At 32.1% G+C, this 19,593-nt stretch overlaps 2 protein-coding genes across 12 annotated transcripts in view; both read left to right on the top strand.

The window, feature by feature from the left end:
- The window catches only part of LOC111050732 (high affinity copper uptake protein 1), a 46,330-nt gene extending 37,728 nt beyond the window's left edge, over window positions 1–8,602 (top strand). For 6 of the 10 annotated variants that reach the window (XM_022337114.2, XM_022337120.2, XM_022337106.2 and 3 more), the window contains exons 4-6: window positions 1,434–1,532; window positions 4,850–4,879; window positions 6,854–8,602. In XM_022337114.2, the coding sequence (XP_022192806.2) occupies window positions 1,434–1,532; window positions 4,850–4,879; window positions 6,854–7,055 (331 nt within the window). In that variant the 3' untranslated portion in view covers window positions 7,056–8,602. The remainder of the gene's footprint in view (window positions 1–1,433; window positions 1,533–4,849; window positions 4,880–6,853) is intronic. The other 4 variants (XM_039432562.1, XM_022337134.2, XM_039432563.1 and 1 more) reach the window with 2 other exon arrangements.
- A 4,246-nt stretch (window positions 8,603–12,848) lies between these two features.
- The window catches only part of LOC111050783 (guanine nucleotide-releasing factor 2), a 76,976-nt gene continuing 70,231 nt past the window's right edge, over window positions 12,849–19,593 (top strand). Inside the window, exon 1 of one of the 2 annotated variants that reach the window (XM_039432542.1) lies at window positions 12,849–13,294. In XM_039432542.1, the coding sequence (XP_039288476.1) occupies window positions 13,258–13,294 (37 nt within the window). In that variant the 5' untranslated portion in view covers window positions 12,849–13,257. Of the gene's footprint in view, window positions 13,295–18,135; window positions 18,545–19,593 lie in introns of those variants that run through there. The other variant, XM_039432548.1, reaches the window with a different exon arrangement.

Below are 19,593 nucleotides of genomic sequence, written 5' to 3'. Positions count from 1 at the left end.
TCACAGAACTACTAGTTATATTGAACAAACTATTTTTGTACTCTGGACCATATATTATAAAGTGTTCTATAGTGTAATATTTGTAATAATGTATGTTCAGTAAGAATAAAACAACGATGATTCAAGATTGAGACTTTTTTAAAAATGAAGACTGAACTTTTGACTGAACTTCAGACAATTCTGGCATATTTTGTGACTATTTGATTATAATAGAATATAATAGACTAAAGTACCGGTACTTACAGTATTTTTCAGTTATCAGAGATGATTTAGTGAAGCATTCTTATTTAATTTGGTTTTCAACTTTTCTAAATTCTATGTTCCTAGTTTATAAATATTTTGTACTCAAAATAATTGCACAAAAATCATGAAGTGTAAACATAACTTATTTTTGGACAATGTCTATCTAAATTTGGGAAAGGAACAGATTTGGGCTTTAAGCCTGTTGTTCCTTTCCCAATCATTCATAGTTGAGAGTGATATTGATGTATCTATGTATAAATAAAATAATAATAAAATTAGACTTTAATAGACTATTTATTTAAGAAAATAAAATATTTGTTCTAGCAAATATTATAGGTTCATAAGCTATTTACGTGATATTCATACAACATAATAAATACTCACTTTTCTCAAAATAAAATAAACAAAATTTAAGTTATCAAAAGGGTACTTGATAACTTTTGTTTTATTTCAACATAACAAATCGATAACTGTTTAAGGGAACTATTTTCAATTGATCTCTGTATTTTTATTACATCTTCAATACCGGTATTATAGATGTACAGTATAATATGTTGAAAAAGTGACCTTCAGCTCTTCAGATTTCAATTCACTTTGAATTCATTTCTACTTGACAATTTCTTGTATTTCATCTGTACGATTACATAAATTATTACTTTTACAATCCTATAAATTTCTAAATTCTCGTTAATTTCTAATTTTAAAACTAAATATTATACTCTTGATCTCTTCACTGGTTTATTGTTATTATTTATATTCAATCAGTAACCTATTGAAATGTGCATTGATTCCAAAAAATTATTAAGTTTAATTTTAAAAATAATTTTTCATTTATGGTTCGTCCAGTTGAGTCTTATTTCTCCTTAATGTACCATTAAAATTTATCTTAAGGATCGCCCAATCAACCGTGTTGAAATTATTAACATTTTCGTAAAATATTCATGACTGTTCATTCATAAACTGATGCTTTAATAGTTCCTTATTAAATTTTAGAATCAACAAAGCACAACAATTTATGACAGGCCTATACTGAAATTGATAGTGAACAAATTTGGCTAACGATTTGAAATTAAATTGTTATCGATTTTCCAACGTAGCATTTCTTGTTCATTCTATTCAATTGTTGAAGGGAATGCATAATCAGTTTGAATCATTTGAATTCTTTACTGAAAGATTTCTAATGTGTTCAGGGAGCACCTCTTCTGGAGCTCATACAATGCACTGCAGTACAGATCCGTACAGATGCCTGTTGATAAGTCAGCTAGCTCAATGGACAGCAGAGTCGTACAGTGAGTATCTCTTCCCCATCTATTTATTCTCATTGTAATCTTCCTCAAATGTTGACTGTTTTGAACTTTGTAGTATTACTCAATATTTTTTACTCTAACAATTTATTTCACCTTCCATTGTTTCTATCAAAGAGCACTTGAGGGTTTTCAACGTATTTGAGAAATTATGAAATGAAATACAGTATCGCTAAAAATAGCTAGTAAAGGTTGCTTTTCATTTCCTTTTGAAAGAACCCACTTGAAAACAAACTTATCCATAATTATCTAATCACTGCCATTTCAATAAATATTTCAGCTCATGATTCCTCAGTTCCATCTCTATGTTTGATTCAAATCATCAACGGGATGAGTTTGGTTTTCTTTGCACCAACACACATAGTAATTTATAATAGAACTTTATCACATTATTTGAAATTACAAGATTATTTCTTGCACTGTGGATTCTATGTTTTGCGGAGTATTTTATGCTTTAGCTTTTGCTATTCCTAGTACCGTAATATCTAAAAAAATTACACATAGAATAAACATTTTAAAAGATTTCTCCTACATTTTTTGCTGTAATAGTTGTCTAAAGTTGAAATAATCTATTGCCATAATAAGTAGGCAGGTAGTTGAATCCTTCATTATCTGATTTTTTAAAGAAACCACAGGGTTAAAAATCTTGTTTAATCATCTATTATGTTAGAAATATTTCTTTGTAAAACTACAAAATGAAATTCTATTATTATTAGAATATCTATTACATTCAACCTCCAAAAATAAGATTATTACAATCTATGATACTCGAGGTTTTCAATGGAACCTTAATCATATCGGATGAACACTTATTTCCAAGATCAATGCGGTCTTGATATTCAACTTCGTACAATAATTTGATTCAATTACAAAAACAATTCTCAATGAGTTTAAATCACAAAAGAGGACCGTCATGTCGAAATTTCAATTTGTGCCCCACATTATACACAGCATGTTTCAAAATGAATGAAGGAATTTTAACATGTTATAATATGTATTACATCAATCTTTCATCCACATGTCATTTATATCAAATGAAAGAGAAAGTTGAAACAGTTTTGCTATTTGACATCAGTGCTATTTTTAAACACTTGAACACTTTTGATTCCTTGTTTGTGCCATATCCCGGCAAAAAATATATGGTCCTTTCTTTGTTGGTGAAGCAACGGTAACTGGTACTTCTCATCTGGATTCTTTGATATGACTCTTCTTTCAACTGACTCAGGATTAACCAGAATCATCCATCAACAAGTTGATGCCCCACCTTACTAGAATAACTGAACCTAATCGCATTGCATGGATGGGTCGTAAGGGACCTCATGACAGGGCTTGTTTCCCTCGCGGTTACCTGGCCTTTCTATCTTTAAGGGTTCATTAAAGACCGGGTTTCCACTGCCAGTTGACCTTGCCAAATTTTATAGAAATAAGATTGCAACAATCACTCATAAGATACACTCATCAAAGTTTGGCAAAAACTCGCATATCGTTTTGATGTGTGCCGAGTGACGAATGGTGCTCATGCTCACATTGAACACTTGTACCGTAGGCTAATATGTGAATCTGTTTGATTTTCTCTTTATTTTGATGTATAACATGTTGAAACCCAGTCATTTATTTTCAAACACTCATGATGACTTAATATCTAAAGTTTTGATTATAACTCAATAATTAGATTTCGCTTCAAAATCAAGTTACTGTTGCTTAAAGCTCAGTAAGGTAACTCCGGTTTACAAGAAAGGTGATAAAACGCAGCCTAATAGTTACAGACCAATAGCTTTAGTTCCTATAATAGGTAAGATTATTGAAGCCTGTATGTTTGTTCAATTGTACGACTATTTTAATTCCAATGACTTACTCTATGAACATCAATATGGTTACCGACCGAAACATTCTACCATAACAGCCGTTGAGACTGTTGTTAATAGGATATTAGAAGCATTTGAGAATAAGTTAATTGCAGGTGTGTGTCTAATAGATTTACAAAAAGCATTCGACTGCATATCACACACTATTCTAGAGAATAAATTACGCCACTATGGTATCTTGGGCAGTGAGCTAAATGTAATCATGTCTTATCTGCAAAATAGGAGACAAGTTGTAATTATAAACAGTAAGAAGTCAGAAGTTGTAAAGGTGATAGCAGGAGTACCTCAAGGGTCGATATTGGGCCCATTCCTATTTCTAATATTCATGAATGACTTTCATTGTAGTGTATCATCTAATAATTGTCTACCAATACTGTATGCAGACGACACATCATTGATGTGCTCTCAAAAAAGACAGGAAGACGTTACAGCAAGGTTGATAGAGAGTATCCAATTGTCTACGGCCTGGTTTGAATCTAATAGATTAGCAATTAATAATGATAAGACTGAGAATATATATATTTTTCATTGGCGAATAATGTTTGTGAGAATAGATCAGTCAAATTTTTAGGTTTATATTTAGATAATAAGTTAACATGGAAAGAGCAAGTGGAGTTTGTATGCAGGAAAATTTCAAGAGTAGTCTATCTTATAAGGAAGTTAAAATATTGCGTAGGTACTCAAACACTACTGATGACCTATTCTGGCCTGTCCACTCACTCATCAGTTATGGAGTTATGCTGTGGGGGAACAGCAGCAATGCAGGAAGGGTGTTAATACTACAGAAAAAAGTCATCAGAATTATTGCTAACCTGCAGCAAAGAGATTCCTGTAGAGAGAGTTTTATTAAATTTGGTATAATGACTGTGACTTCATTGTAGCCTATATTTATTACAATCTAATCCAGGTGAGAAACAATTTGGGAAATTATCTTCAAAATAGTGATAACCATAATTACAATACCAGACAAAACGGTGACCTTCTCACACCCTATGTAAGATTGTCTAGAACTCATAGGAGTCATATGTATCAGAGGCATGTAATGTTTAATAAACTCCCCATAGCAATAAGAAATTTGCAAGAAATAAGCTTTAAATTAGTGGTAAAGAATTGGCTGAAAAAGAATCCATTTTATAACTTAAGAGAATTTCTAGACTGTGATATTAGTAGTATTGCTAGACTGTGAGCTATAATTAGTTTTCATGTTATATATTATATTGTAATATGTATTTCAAATTTATATTTTGTTGACGAAGCCTATTGCATTGATGTTTATATGTTTGATGGCAAATAAAATTCTTATTCTTATTCTTATTCTAAAAAGTTCTTCTGATTTGAAAATAATTAAATTTATAAAACTTCAATTTGAGGATCGTAAGATCATAATTTTTAAAATTCAATCCAACAATATATTTCTAAAATTATATTTTCTTTCAGCGTCGTTGGCGAAGTGATTCATAAACAGCCGTGAGTTTTGAAATTGTCAACAACAGTTAATCACTTCTATTCAGTCTCGCATGCAGATATATTATAGCACTTGCAGTTAGCTAGCCTTCACCTTTATTAGTCACGTTCGATTATTTTGCTTTTTGGTAGATCTTTGTTTACATTATGTTTTGTGTATTGCTTTTTACTGTTTGTATTAATGTCTTTGGTTCATCATTTTGCGATGTATTGATCAACTGTCCTTAACTGTTGATTGTACTCTATTTCAAATTCATTATTAATTTGTTAGAAATTGTTTTATGCTTCCATTTTTGCAGTAGTTAGAAATCAACTGGCTTTATCTGTTGATAATTCTTTGTTTCAAATTCATTGTTCTTTGTGAATCGGTTTACGTTTCCAAATAATCTTCAATTTTGAAAATCATTCTCTTTTTTTACTCATTTACATTTGTACAAACTATATTATCGTCTTCGATTTCCAGCTGAGTCCATTGCATGGTATTACCTGTAAATTGAAAAATATGTATGACTCATATTTTACGGGTGAAACTTTTGAAGCAATTAGTAAATCATTTTTCGGTAGCTTGTGAACTTTTCTCAGCATGACTATTAGTTCTTGATAATGCTGTTTTATATTTCAGCTTTACTATTTATATGTCACTTTATTCCTTCTCTAAATTATTTTAACCTCTTAAAAGCAATTTACAATCAACCTTATTATGTTATTCTCATGAATTACTTTTCTGGAGTCTTCTAACTTTCAAATTGTTAAATGAATATAATGTACTGTAAACAAAATAAAGGCCGAAAAAGTCAAACAAAAATCCACAAGTCAAGCTGAAAGAATAATGTAAAAGATGTTTCCTTAAAATAACGTATTTTGTCAAGGAGAATTCCAATAAAACTATTCTTTTTGGAGCTAGAACTGATTATCATTCGATTACATCGTATCATGGAATAATACTCATAAAATGCTGAATGTTATGTATTTCTCTCTCATCCACTAATAAGTATTTTTATATTTTTGAATATTTCTTAATTTATAGATGTATTGAATATTGTTCGGTAGTTATTTATAAATAATGTATGAGTAAGGATTAAGAGTTCAGATCTTATTAACTCAATCAAATCTGAGTAGTTTAAGATTTCAAATAGGCTCATTTCGAGAAAAAAATTGAAATGTAAGATACAAGATGCAAAAGGAGGTACAAGCATGAAGTATTCTGGGTACTTACAATATAAATATAAGGCTTGTGCATAGGAACTAGCGACCTCACACTAGAGACGGTTGTCCAATGGGTCAGCGCAACTCAAGTTATGTCTTTAAATTTAATTTCTATGTGAATGAATTAAAACGTTTTTATTCTCAAAACGCAACATCTTACAAACATGTGTAAGACAAATTATAGAATAATTTTATATAATTACTCCTCACCTAAATATGATTCCCATGAATTTGGCGATTTGTAATAATTGATTCGCCCACCATTAACCCTTATTAACTTTTGCATTAACGAGAATCCCCTTAAAATGTATATCCACCATAGATTGATTTATTAACATTTATTTAAAAATTTGGGGAAGAAACAGTTTTGGGATGATCCTTTCACCAATCATTCATAATGATTTGTGTATTAATCGTTAATGTAAATGAATAAATATTATTTTAATCAATATGGAAATAATTACATAGTACCCTTTTTCAAAACTTTTCTTATAAACACTCATATTATATTTATATATATATTTACAATGCAAATGACACTTATGTAATAACATTGAAAGATAAAATAATAAGGTAGTCCTTGTGCTATTTTTATTCCAAATTTATAGGTGTCAAAATCCAAGATAAGGTTAGAATTTTACGTGTACAGTTTTTATAAAATTATATAAAACACAACTAATTTCGGCTTTCAAACCATTTTCAAACTTTTCTCCAAAATGACTTGTTATTTTCTAGTTAACTTGAAATATGAATGTAATGTTTGTGTTTCAGGCCGTCAATGCTGAGTAAAATGCACGCGTTGCAAACAGGCCTGCATGTGGTGCAGATGATCATCAGCTACTTGCTCATGTTGATATTTATGACGTACAACGTGTACCTTTGTGCGGCGGTGGTGGTCGGCTCGGCAATAGGCTACTTCTTGTTCGGCTGGAAGAAGTCGGTCGTTGTCGACGTCACAGAACACTGTCATTGACCGCAAACGCTTCTCAAATATGTATATATTGTGCATCATTAACATATAGTATCAATATTTTATATTATGAAATTTGGACGATCGTCTTGTATGTTCCAATGTTGAAATCCAAAGCAATCCAATAGCAGTTTAAGCTTCATGTGCAATACTGACTTATATCACTACCGCGTAGATTTACCTGTAAATTTAGGTGGTAGTGCTCATATACGTCTGCAAGTTATACAAATATTATTTGTTAGTGTCGATTGTTTCCAATAGTATGTTGGTTCCACAATCTATCAATACTCAATCATTGTGATAAATAGTCTATTCGATACGACTTCACATTTTGAAAAACAGACAAGATTTGCCTTTTCACATTGTGACAATTTATCGCCTTGTTTGATTTTGAAATTGAACTTATTTTATGGAAATCAAGTTTGAAATTAAACAATGTACTATTACATGGACTATACTATTACAAAACGGACTCAACGTGATCATATATTCACAACATTTATAAAGTTGCTGATTAATAGTTATTTCAGTTCTATTATAGAGAAAAGATAGTATGAGCTATGCTATCTTTTTTCTATGGTTCTATCTACATTTGATATGTAAACAAGTCAACATGCGACTCAGCTTTTGGAGGGTCAATTTATGTTCTTCAAAACTTGAGATTACATAATCATGCTATTGCATGAGAACTTGAAATTAATCTTAGTTTGGATTGGGAAAATGGATAGTATTTTTCGATAAAATATTTTTTCAACTATTCAAGTACTATGTTGTTGGAATCAACAATCTCTGCACCAGTGACTTTTAAACCCTCCTTGTTCAAATTATTCAATAATAAAGCAGTAGTTGGTGGAATTTGTTCATCATATCTCAATTAATTTACAAATTAACTATTTATTATTTATTGGATTTAATACATTTTATCAATAGTTTAAATGGTTACTTATTTATTCCATTCATTATTTCAGTTATTATGTTGAAGATCATTCTGTATTATACTTCATGAATACTTTGAATATTTTCACATTCTCTGTTCCTATTTTCTGATTGATGTATGATAGAATATTCTTTAGATAAAATCAGTAGTTATGAGGCAACTAGAAGCAATGAACAATGCTAAGCACAGATCATTCCAATAGTTTAACTTTAATAGACTCTGTTTTAATTTACAAACATTCAGTAAGAGAACGTGAACCATTTTCTTTGACTAATTCCGATTTCTATTATTTTAAAAAAATAATTATTAAGGCCTAAATTTTAGAGAACTATTATGCAAGTAGAAAGCACGGCATCATTGACCTTATTCAATAGGTTTTCTGTTGGAGAGAAGGCCTAACTTATAATTTACAAATTACCAGTTTAGTAGTTATATAGTTGGTACTTCTAATTGATTTATCCGCAAATTGGAAATCTTCAAAAGTGGGTCCCAATGTTCCAAAGGGCTCATCTCATGTAAAATTAAGACAGACAGAGACTTATCTTCAAGGAAGAATGTTATATAAATTATAAATATTGTTTACAAAAATAATTATATAAAAGGTATACTAATACATTTTCTTATTATTTATTGATCCTAGTTTCCCTGTGAAAATTTAATTTTGTCAAAATATACAATTTTACAAACTGGCATAAACGTCCGTTTAATGGTATCTTCATGAGTCTGAAATGTGTGGAGTAGAGTAATAAATAATAGCATTAACATTTTTATTTTGATTTTTGCAATAGTATGAAGAAGCGAATTGCAAGCAGATTGACGTATGAAGCTGAAGACTATACTCCGTACAGAATTAATTTTTACTTGGGAGGGACAGTGTAAAGGACATGCATCCAGTGTTGAGAGTGGCCATGCCGGGGACGCACGCCCCCTATATTGAGATTCACCTTATAAAGTCATTGAAGAATATAGAACGACAGGGTTGTCGATTCTCTGCTTTAACTTTGCATTGTACAGTAGAAAGCAGATTCCGGTACATCTTATGTGAAATTAATTACTAATCTTCTTAATAATGATTATTTTTTATTCGTAATTATCATAACTAATAATAGATTTTCTTAATAAATATAAAATTATTTGGTAGTTTCTTTTATTTCTTCATAGCAAAAAAAAAAACGATTTGGCATCAACAGTGTGGAGGTAAAAAAGCATAGAGCTATATTTGCTTTATTCAATGACATGCAACGATATAGCAACACCAATGTAAAGGGGGGTACAACCACATTGAAAGCGGAGCGTGGCGTGGCGTTCTAGAGTGGAGCGTGGCATGGCGTGGTCAGGGCGTTCATGATACACACAGGAAGCGTCTGAGCGTCAAGAAAATGGCGTTGTCCAAGAAGTTTGCACGGACATTACTTTGTGGCAACAATTAATTAAAGTATATATATATATATTATATATATATATATATATATATATATATATATATATATATATATATATATGAAAATAATACTTAAAGAAATTAATTTGAATCGTAGACTATTTGGTCAATATCACCATCACTGTTTAATGTTTCAAGAAAGCATGAGTCCCGATTTTATGAGTACATACTAATGTCAACTTCAACCTTTGATTAAATTTTAACAAGAGTGAAGCCTGATTTGGAAAAACAAGTCACAAATTGGAGGAATGCAATATCTGCTGAAGAGAGACTTGTAATTAAAAATTAATTACAAAGTTTAAAAGTTTGTGTTTCTTCAATGGTTCCAAATTTGCTTTAAATAACTCAATATTATTTGTTACAAATAGTAATTGAGTGGAATATTTGTAATAAATTTATTAATTCAAGCCATCTGAATTCAAAATTTATAGTTTTCATGTTTATTTTGGACTAAAATTTTATAAACATTGTACACGTGAAATTCTAACCTTATCTTGGACTTTGTCACCTATAAATTTGGAAGAAAAATAGCACAAGGACTACCTTATTATTTTATCTACCAATATTATTACATAAGTGTCATTTTTATTGTAAATAAATAAATAACACTAAGGTAACAATAATTGATTGATTTGATTTATAATCAAATAATATGCTTAGCAGTCTATCAGACTAATTTGTCCTCGAGACCTACTCCTGGCCTCCTTTGAAGGTCCTTCCGCTGAGGAAGGGGTCGCCAAGTTACCTCTAGGGTGCCTAGCTACCCTTGACTCAGCTTCTTGACACAAATTTGTGCTCGAAGTTTCCCCCATCTCTGGTCTCTTGGTTTTTTTTTTCTTTTTGCCCCTCTGTTACTTCTGCAAGGTCAAAAGCCTCACCTCTCCCAAAACGATTAGCCTGAATGGCCGTCCTTCTTTGAACAGTGGTCTGAGAATCTCATCCTCCCTCTCTATAGTTGGGATGATGTGATTGAGCTTACATCATAAATGTCGTGATCAGTAGAAGCTTTCTCAATGTTGATAGCCTCTACATAAGAGTGCAACGGAACCACCTGTGTTCCTGAACCACCCATTTCAGATTAAGGAACCTGCCCAGATAGGACAGATCCCGTGGGTTAGAAGGCAAGGCAACTTCTGGAGTTGCCTTGGAGTTTGTTCTGTTCATGTGGTCCTCACAAACAGCTAGGGAAGTGGAGGAGTCAACCCATACAGAGCCCCGCATGTCCAGGCAAGGCTAAATACTACACGAGTGAGCCTGGTATCCTGCAGGCACCGTTAGAGACACAATATAAAATACCACCTATCAGCACGATCCACATAAAACCTTGGGTTGGCTCATATCTGTGCGTATATGCGCATCCTGCCGTTCTTTATGTAAAACATCTGAATTGTAATTTCAGATGAACGAAACTCTATGAATGCACACAAGAATACGTGATATGGTGTTATATTCGGAAAGTATTAGCATTTCAGTGTTACGAGATCATTGTTGTGGCATCTTAGGCTGGCCACCAACGGTAGAACATGCATGATGACAGCGAAACGCTATGAGCAATATATTTTGAGGTCAGGTCTTTATGTCTCCGATTTTTGATGTTTATTTCTTCTTCGCTACTCTATTAACTAAGGTTTAATTATTTTTCTATCATTATAATTTGTAATTTTCCAGTGGTTTATATATTGTTATTGGTTGTTTATTTTGTCTTAAAATCCTCTCGCTGATGATAAACATGTGTGTAAGATAAACTTGAATGTTTATCATGCATGTTCTACCGTTAGTGGCCATTCTTATGGTGATAAGAGATAATATGCTATTCTACTAACAATATCCGATTTCCATCGGACTATTTTCGTGCTGTTGACTATACCTCAATCAGTACAAACAAATTCAGAGATTTCATTTACCTATAGCCTAATTGGTCACTTCAGCATAAAAAATGATGAGTATAAATTTTTTAAAACTAGTTGTGTTAAATAAATAACAAAGTATTAAGATGGTACCTACTAGTGATTTCTATAATACTTGAATTTGTTCAGGCCTACTATTTGCTATACGACAGGCCCAACGATAATTGATTACCTATATTTTATTCTGTATAAAACCCCAAAGATTCGGGTTACTTTACTTTACTTGTTCGTCACAATTACAGAACTGCATTAAGGGAGCAACGATCCCGCAGTATATGACACGTCGAAGTTTAATCTAATATCTACCATCCCTCCTATTTCAACACTACAGATCCCACATAACATACATCAATCAAACACTATTCAACAAGGAAGTCTGCTAATCTGTACGGACACAATACAATAAGGGATTCCCTGAGTGTTTTTTTGAACTCCTTCAAGCCATCAATTTCTCTTATGTGAGATGGGATTGAATTAAATATTTTCATTCCCATATAAAACGGGCCACTCTCCAGCAGGCTTAGTCTGTGATGTGGGTAAACAAAACCTCTAAATCGAGTATTATGGGGATGACTCACCTGGTTCTCCTCATACATTCGTCTATTTTTAAAAACGAAGATTGCTAAATCTAATATATAAATAGCAGGAGCCGTCAGCAATCTCTTTTCTTTAAAATAAGGTCTGCAAGAGCGCATTGTATTAATCTTATAAATTATCCTAATGGCTTTCTTCTGCAGTATGAATATTCCATTATTCTCTATACTTTTTCCCCAAAAAATAACTCCGTATCTCACAACTGACAGAAAATAAGCATGATATACAAAAAGAACAGTTTTTTCACTCCCTACTCTAGCCATTACTCTTAATGCAAACAAGGCTCTATTCAATTTACCAGTGACATGAGAAATATGAAGCTTCCACTTCGAATCACTCTCCATCATCAGACCCAAGAATGTCGTGGAATCAGAAGTTTCAACTCTACTTTGCGTATTCAAGTTTATTCCAAAACTTTTATAGTCTCTACTGAAGGGAATTAGCCTACTTTAGTTTTAGGTTAAAGATTAAATCTATTGCCGTGCGGCAGGTATTTTAATGTTTAAACTAAAGATAAGATTGAATTCTATATGCCGGTTGCACAAAAGCCGGTTAAATTTTAATCGTGATTAATTCCACAAGAATTACAGAGAAGGCGTTTTTGAAAAGCCGATTAAAATTGAATCGGCTTTTGTGCAACCGGGCCTATGGATTTATTCAAAAACAACTCTGGGGTGGGGGCTATTCTAAAGTGTCCTTTTTCAAATGAATTATTATTTTGTATAGAAATACTATATTTTTTCAATGTATTATACTATGAGAATAGTGCAAAGCAATGTAAAAATTTATAGTAATTCATAATCAATGTATAAAGTTAATCTATAAAATATTTTTAAATTTTCGCGCAAAGTAGACTACATTAATTTAGATCATAACTTGCTCACTATAAGCGCTAGCTAACCTGTCATCAGCGATCAGCATCTGTGACAAGATTTTTAGTAAAACATAGAGGTTATTATTTAATTTGATAGACCGGTTGACACTCATTATCAGTGTTTACATTTGGGGTTATAATTATTAGGGAGCTATTGCAATGAAGAATCAATTGCATTCTTTATTAGCTGAATTTGAAATTCTAGTAAATTTGATAAAGGACCAACGCATGCGCCTCACTTCAGTGTTGCGACAAACTGCTTGCAGAACCAGAAATGTAGCTACAAAGAATTTCCAGTGTAGTGGTATGATATCATGTTTGTGCTCAGTGTAATATGGTGGTCAAGGTCCCAGTTTATTGTTGACATCAATTTGCGAATTTGTTTTTTACCATGATTACGTTATGTATTTTAATGTAGAAGGTCTAGGTGCTTTAAAATTGGGGTGTGAGAAATGTCTTCGACGCCTAAATCTGAAAAACATGGAAAGAGTGAGTACCTAAAATCTATTTTCTCTCCCCAGATTTAATTCTCTTAATTCAGCTTATGTTTTAAATGTAATCTTTGCTTTGATTTTTTATGCACTTATTTTGTTATTTCAACAATTTTGACGTCAATTGAGAATCTTTGATTGTTGATTTGCGATTTTGGAACTGCAATATTTTGATACAAATCAATGCTATCTTATCTATACCTACAGTACTACAATTCAACATAGGCTTTCACAATAAAGATTCATAGTGGTTTTCTTTGACTAAAATGCAGTTATTAAGTTAATTATTCAAATCTTCTCACTAATCATAGTTTATGTTATTATTGTAATAATCTACTTCTTGTAATCAGGCTTTGATAAAAATTTCAAATATTTTGGTCGGATGACCTAGTGATATTTTGGGGTTTCAATTTTTTCCTCGGAGCTATCAGATTATATCTATTTACCATTCATGTTGTTAGGCAAACTACTTTTTAACCTACCTAATTAGGTTATGCTGTTATTGCAATATAACACAAAAAATAAATTAATCAATTGAAAAATAAAATACAGTACAATAGGTAGTTCATATTTTTTAAACTTTAAAGTTTTAATTAAAGAAATACCAAAGACAACGTTTACTTTCATTTCTATTACACAACCAGTGTTGTAAGATACCAGTAAGACACCAATAGGATTGGTGACCCGAGTGGACACCAGCCTCTACCAGAATAGCATACGAATACCACTGGTGTCTCATTAGTATCGCAGTCTGGTGTCCTAATGTAATACAGCCCTAAAGTAGAAAGTTGTTCATTCCCATAAAAATCATCATGAGGTGAAAAATCTTGATAAATTCAAAAGAATGAATTGCATACTTTCCTAGTTCAATGCTGTGTTGCTTCAAACTTCAATTTATGACATACTTCAAAAATGTTTTATTTTACTAAATATTGAGTAGCCCTACAAGTTACTATACTGTAACCTACACCACAGAATACAAAATTATAGAATTAGGCCTATAGGAGTTTTCTCTGCCTACACATTTATAGATAGGCCTAAGTGATATTATATAAGCCAACCTAATTCATATGATAAAATTAATATATAGGGCAATAAATAATAAATAATAGATAATAAATAAAATAAAATAATAGTTTAAAAATACAAAAAATATTAATTTAAAAAAGGGTAAGCCTACTATAATTCTATTTTATAAATAAAAATAAGTAGCCACAAATATATTCCAATCACTCCTATGCCAATATTTACATTTACAGTAAAAAAGCACTTCAGAAAACTTTGTTGAAGAGCAATTAAGTTACTGTATTGATTAATTGGAACTTTAATGATGTCTACATGAGCTCTATCCTTGTGCATAGTTTGTGGGAGGAATGAATATTATAATCTTTGGTGGTTCCAAACCACCGTGGACTGTAATACAGTAAATAGTAGTAACAGAAGCAGCAAATAACAAAAAGTTAAATATTTTTATGTACTTCCGACTTAAAAGCAATTTTTTCTTCAATTTTGTAAATTGAAAAACTACTAGACTTGACCTATTTCGGACTATGTGTTATCTAAATTTGAGAGAGGAATAGCACAAGGTTACCTTATTTTTCCTCTCCCTTATTCAATTATCATTTTGATAATGTACTTATTGTATAAATCAATCAATTGCAGCCTATCTATCCTATATACACGATGTACCTGTGTTATACAGCTTGCTATGTAAAATTTAAATTGGGAGATTCATCCAATAGAGCAGGGGCTTCCAACATTTTTGCACCTGCGTACTACTTGAAAAACTTGAAAAACTCTGGCGTACCTCCAGATCTTAATACTTTGATAAATGTGTAATATTTATTTAATGTAAATGGCTTTTGGAGCTGCCCTATATTCCTGAAAAAAAATTATATCTAATGGTTGGATAGCCTATTTGTTTATTTGTAATATCATGTTTGTAATAAAGGAGACACCATTGCATAGGCCTACCTAATTCATAGTGAAATGAATAAATTTAATACATATTGTATACGGTATTCTATGAATGTTTTTTTTAATATTAAGAGCTTGAAAACTTGAAGAGCTTAAGTACATGAACATAAGTAATTTTTGGAGTTGTTAATTTTCAGGCTATTTCATATTTATTGGAATTAGGCTATACAGTACATTGCTCACATCTCTACTATCAACTCTGAGAATGAATGAACAATTTATTAGGACTGTTCTAAATACTAGTTCAAATGCATTGAGTTGTAATAATAGAGGAGAAATAAGATCAAATTGGTAATTCCCCTATTTGGGTATGAAAACATACGAATAAAAAATGAGTAACTTTACTTTACTTTACTTTTACTTTACTTTTATTTTTACCACCTATATCATTGAGATCAGGGGCACGTCAGGTAAGGTAGGAGGGCGAGGTTAGGGTATCAGCGGAATCTCCGTTGAGCGCTTAGCTCCATGAATTCTTGTATTGAATACAGAGGGTTCTCAGTCAGATACTTTTTGAGAGCCTTTTTGAATTGGTTTTGACATTCAATTTGTTTGAGGTCATCCGGTAGACAGTTGAAAAATTTACACCCTGAGGAATCTGGCTGTTTTTGTGATTTTTGTAGTCTGTTGTAGGGAATTTCAAGATCATTTTTTCTTCTTGTGTTGTGCTTGTGGATATTTCTTCTGTGTGGCTTGTCTGGTTTGAATTTTTTTATATGTATTATTGCTTTAAGTATGTATAGAGATATTACAGTGAGGATCCTATCCTGTATGAAGTATGGTTTGCAGTGTGTATCGTGTGGTAAACCATTTATTATTCTTATTATTTTCTTTTGGAGAATTAATATTTGCACAATGTAGGTCTGCGGGGCTGCTCCCCATGCTATTATTCCATAGCCCATGTGTGATGCAAATAGCGAGTAGTAAGCCATCAGAGCAGTTTTTTTTGTCAGCTATTGCCTTTATACGTTTGATGGCATAGAGGGCTGAGGATAGTTTACCTACCAACTTTTCAATGTGTTTATCCCATGTTAGGTGTGCATCAAGTGTAATTCCCAAGAATCGTGCTGTATCTGTCACCTCTTCATCAGTATCTAGTTGGTTTCGGTTGCTGATCTTGTATTGAAATTTATTACTGTACTTTTGGATGTGTTTATATTGAGTTTCAGGTTTGTCAGGGCTGTTTTTGTTGAAGCTATGGTAGTATTATAATTTAATTGTAATTCGTCCTGGTCTTTTCCATTTATGATTAAAGTTGTGTCGTCGGCGAATAGAATACATTTAGAAAACATTGGTAGTTGTTTGGGCAAACCGTTTATGTAAATAAGAAATAATAATGGTCCCAGCACAGATCCCTGTAGAACTTGAAAAATATAGCCTAATACATTTATACTTTGAAAGTCTTTAGTGCGAATCTCGTTGTTGTTTGCCTGTGATTAAAATACTGTATCAACAATACAGACTGTATTGCCTATGAATAAATTGGATTTATTTTCAATCTCAATTCATCTTCAACATCTTACTACTTATATTTTTATGTACAAGAGTTTAGAACTCTTACTCTAGTGACTCAAAACAAATGGCATAAAAAATAATAGCAAATCATGCCGGAAGATTTAAGGGTACTCGTACTGGGTTTTACATCCCATCCAGAAGTAGTAGTCAAATTAAAACTACTTCCGACTTGGAGGGATGTACGGAGCAGGGAAACGTAGGGGTACAACGGCGGCGATATCGACGTGCTAAAGCGGACAGCGCTCTCTAGTCTTTAGTGAGTGTTCATTTGTTCAACACTTCATGATAAGCCTACCAAGTTTCCTCTATATTCCCTGTAAGCACTGCATCGACTGTGTCTGATCGTCAAATTGTCAACCGCGCTTCTTCCTATCAAAATAATCATTTTCATGGAACTATCTTCTGTAAGATTGTTGAAACTTCTTTCCAGCTCCAATCTTCCAATATATATATTTTTTAATTCCCGAAAAGGTATTCTTGATCCGGTTCACTTTGAACCTGAAATGTATTCCTCATCCAGTTCAATTTTAAATAATCTCCGAAGAAATATTTCTTGAAGCTTTTTTGATGGCCTTTGAAGAGAACAATATTTGCAACCACATCTAGCATTGGAGTTGATTAATTTTCTTAAATAAGATGATAGAATGGGAAATGCAGATAAATCTTTATCCTTTATTTGTGATCAAAATAGGACCTACTTGTCACTAATTGTCGCTTGTCGGCTAAAATTTACAATTTTCTCTGATTGTCTGAGAATTAGCTGTTGGTGAGAGTTAGCCAATTGGAGGACAACTATAAGTGTCGGCCGACAATCGAAGTGTGATACGACAAATCTTGTCAATTATTCTTCATTAGCAAATAATTTTTTCATGTCATGAATTTTCACTTGAAATCATACAAATTTCTAATATCAGTTCAAAGAGTCTGTACCACTAGACTTGAAACGTTCCAGCGAACCACAAACCCCCGTCTTTGCCACGAATCTTCTAATAATTAGAAGATTACTTATATATAAGTAACCTATAAGCTATAAAAGATTGAAATAATTTCAAAGTAGCTTTCGCCCAAAACGGTAAGTTTAAGCGATAGCTACTTTGAAATTATTTCAATCTTTTATAGCTTATAGGTTACTATATAATACAATAAACTTTTTTCTGTCGTTAAGTTAAACAATTGACCGGTCCATTCACAATGGTTCTGTACAATGTTAGCTCCGTAGGTCATCCATAAGTGGCATATGCTTTGGACAAAGATGCACGTGAAGCTCACTGTAGATGCGTGGTTGGGTTCGTTTCAAGCACTAAATCGGGCGTGTTGAGCTGTAGAGTACTCGGTCGAGCTTCGATGTTAGTCGAGTCTCAGTCTCAATCACTTGACGATAGGAGAAGATTCTCTGTCTACATTCATCTCAGTCTGCAGACACTGTATTGTACTAAACTCTTAACTGTACGGTACGGCTGCTATTCCCGTCTTATGTTAATAATAGATGCATTAAATTTCCTCCGAGGCGACACAAGAATGTGACTGTCTCGGTTTAGTACGAATTTGTAAAAGCATCTTTCTTGGAAATACCGTCAATAGATCAGTGTCAGTAGTTTCGTCCTGTGTGTTGATGTAAAGTTTTTTCTGAGTATGAGAGACTCTAAAAATACTCAAACCATTATGTCTATTTTTATTTTTCAAACTGTAGATAAATAAGTGGTGAAAAATCAAAATTACGTGGAAAACCGTTCATCATCAATTTTAATCAGTGATCGTGAGTATTGATTTTATTATCTAAGTAAGTGATAATTTTTAGAGCAATGGCCTACCCATAGCCTTTTTACAATTGTTTGCTCAGTATGTAGAATTGAATGGAAATCTATGATACTTGTTTTCTATTAAAGATCACACTCTCATTATAAAACCTCATATTTATTTGCTGGGTAGGCCTACAATAATGACCGTGTAATATCCATTTTTAAGATTGGTAGCCTATGTCATATTGTAGATTTTTTTGTAATTTACACTAGGAGGCTCTAAACTTTAAACCAATGCAATTTTAATTGGCGTTTGCATTGTAAACCACTTTGAATAGAGCCATGGATTATACGTATCATATGCCTCGTCAGTTTTCATTGGGAACGAAACATGAAGCAGTATCTAATGAACATAGAAGTTTTTTCTAATACGTAATTACGGTTCATCTGATTATCAAGTATTACCTGTATTACTTCTCATATGTAATCTATGCTAACAAGGTAACTGCATGTCAGTGAATATATGGGGTTCAATCATGCCTCTTAAAGTAAATTACCAGGTAGGCCTATCGCCACCAAAATCAATGACAAACAATTTTTGACAAAATAAATGTCAATTACGAAAATATGGGACTCATTCCACCGCTAGAAGCTGTTACTCATGATTTTTGACGATATTACTTATGATTTAGGAGTACTTTTCGATTTCATATGAATATCGAGAGACTCGGAAGATACACTGGAATATACTGTAATGTTTTGGATTCATTGGATTTCACCTGCGAATAAAAAGTACAGTAGTTAATTATTATACAATACTATCCAATAGGTGTACCATATTTGAAATAATAATAAGCTCTATCATTACAAAATTCTATAAAAATTAGAATTGAAACCGTTTAAGGCGAAAGCTACTTTTCTGTAAGTTGTGTAATTCTGAATGATTAAATAAATAAATATTATGGGAGTAAATGATAATACAACTAATTGAGCCTACTTGAAAACGCTAGCTGGCGTATTTTTGGCTGGGTGTCTTGGAAAGCACTTAATATCGGAAGGAGTGGCA

This window comes from Nilaparvata lugens, chromosome 7 (genome assembly GCF_014356525.2).
Source record: "Nilaparvata lugens isolate BPH chromosome 7, ASM1435652v1, whole genome shotgun sequence".
Classification (NCBI taxonomy): domain Eukaryota; kingdom Metazoa; phylum Arthropoda; class Insecta; order Hemiptera; family Delphacidae; genus Nilaparvata; species Nilaparvata lugens.
Note: the sequence above shows the minus strand (reverse complement) of the source record. Positions and strands in the feature narration are given on the sequence as shown.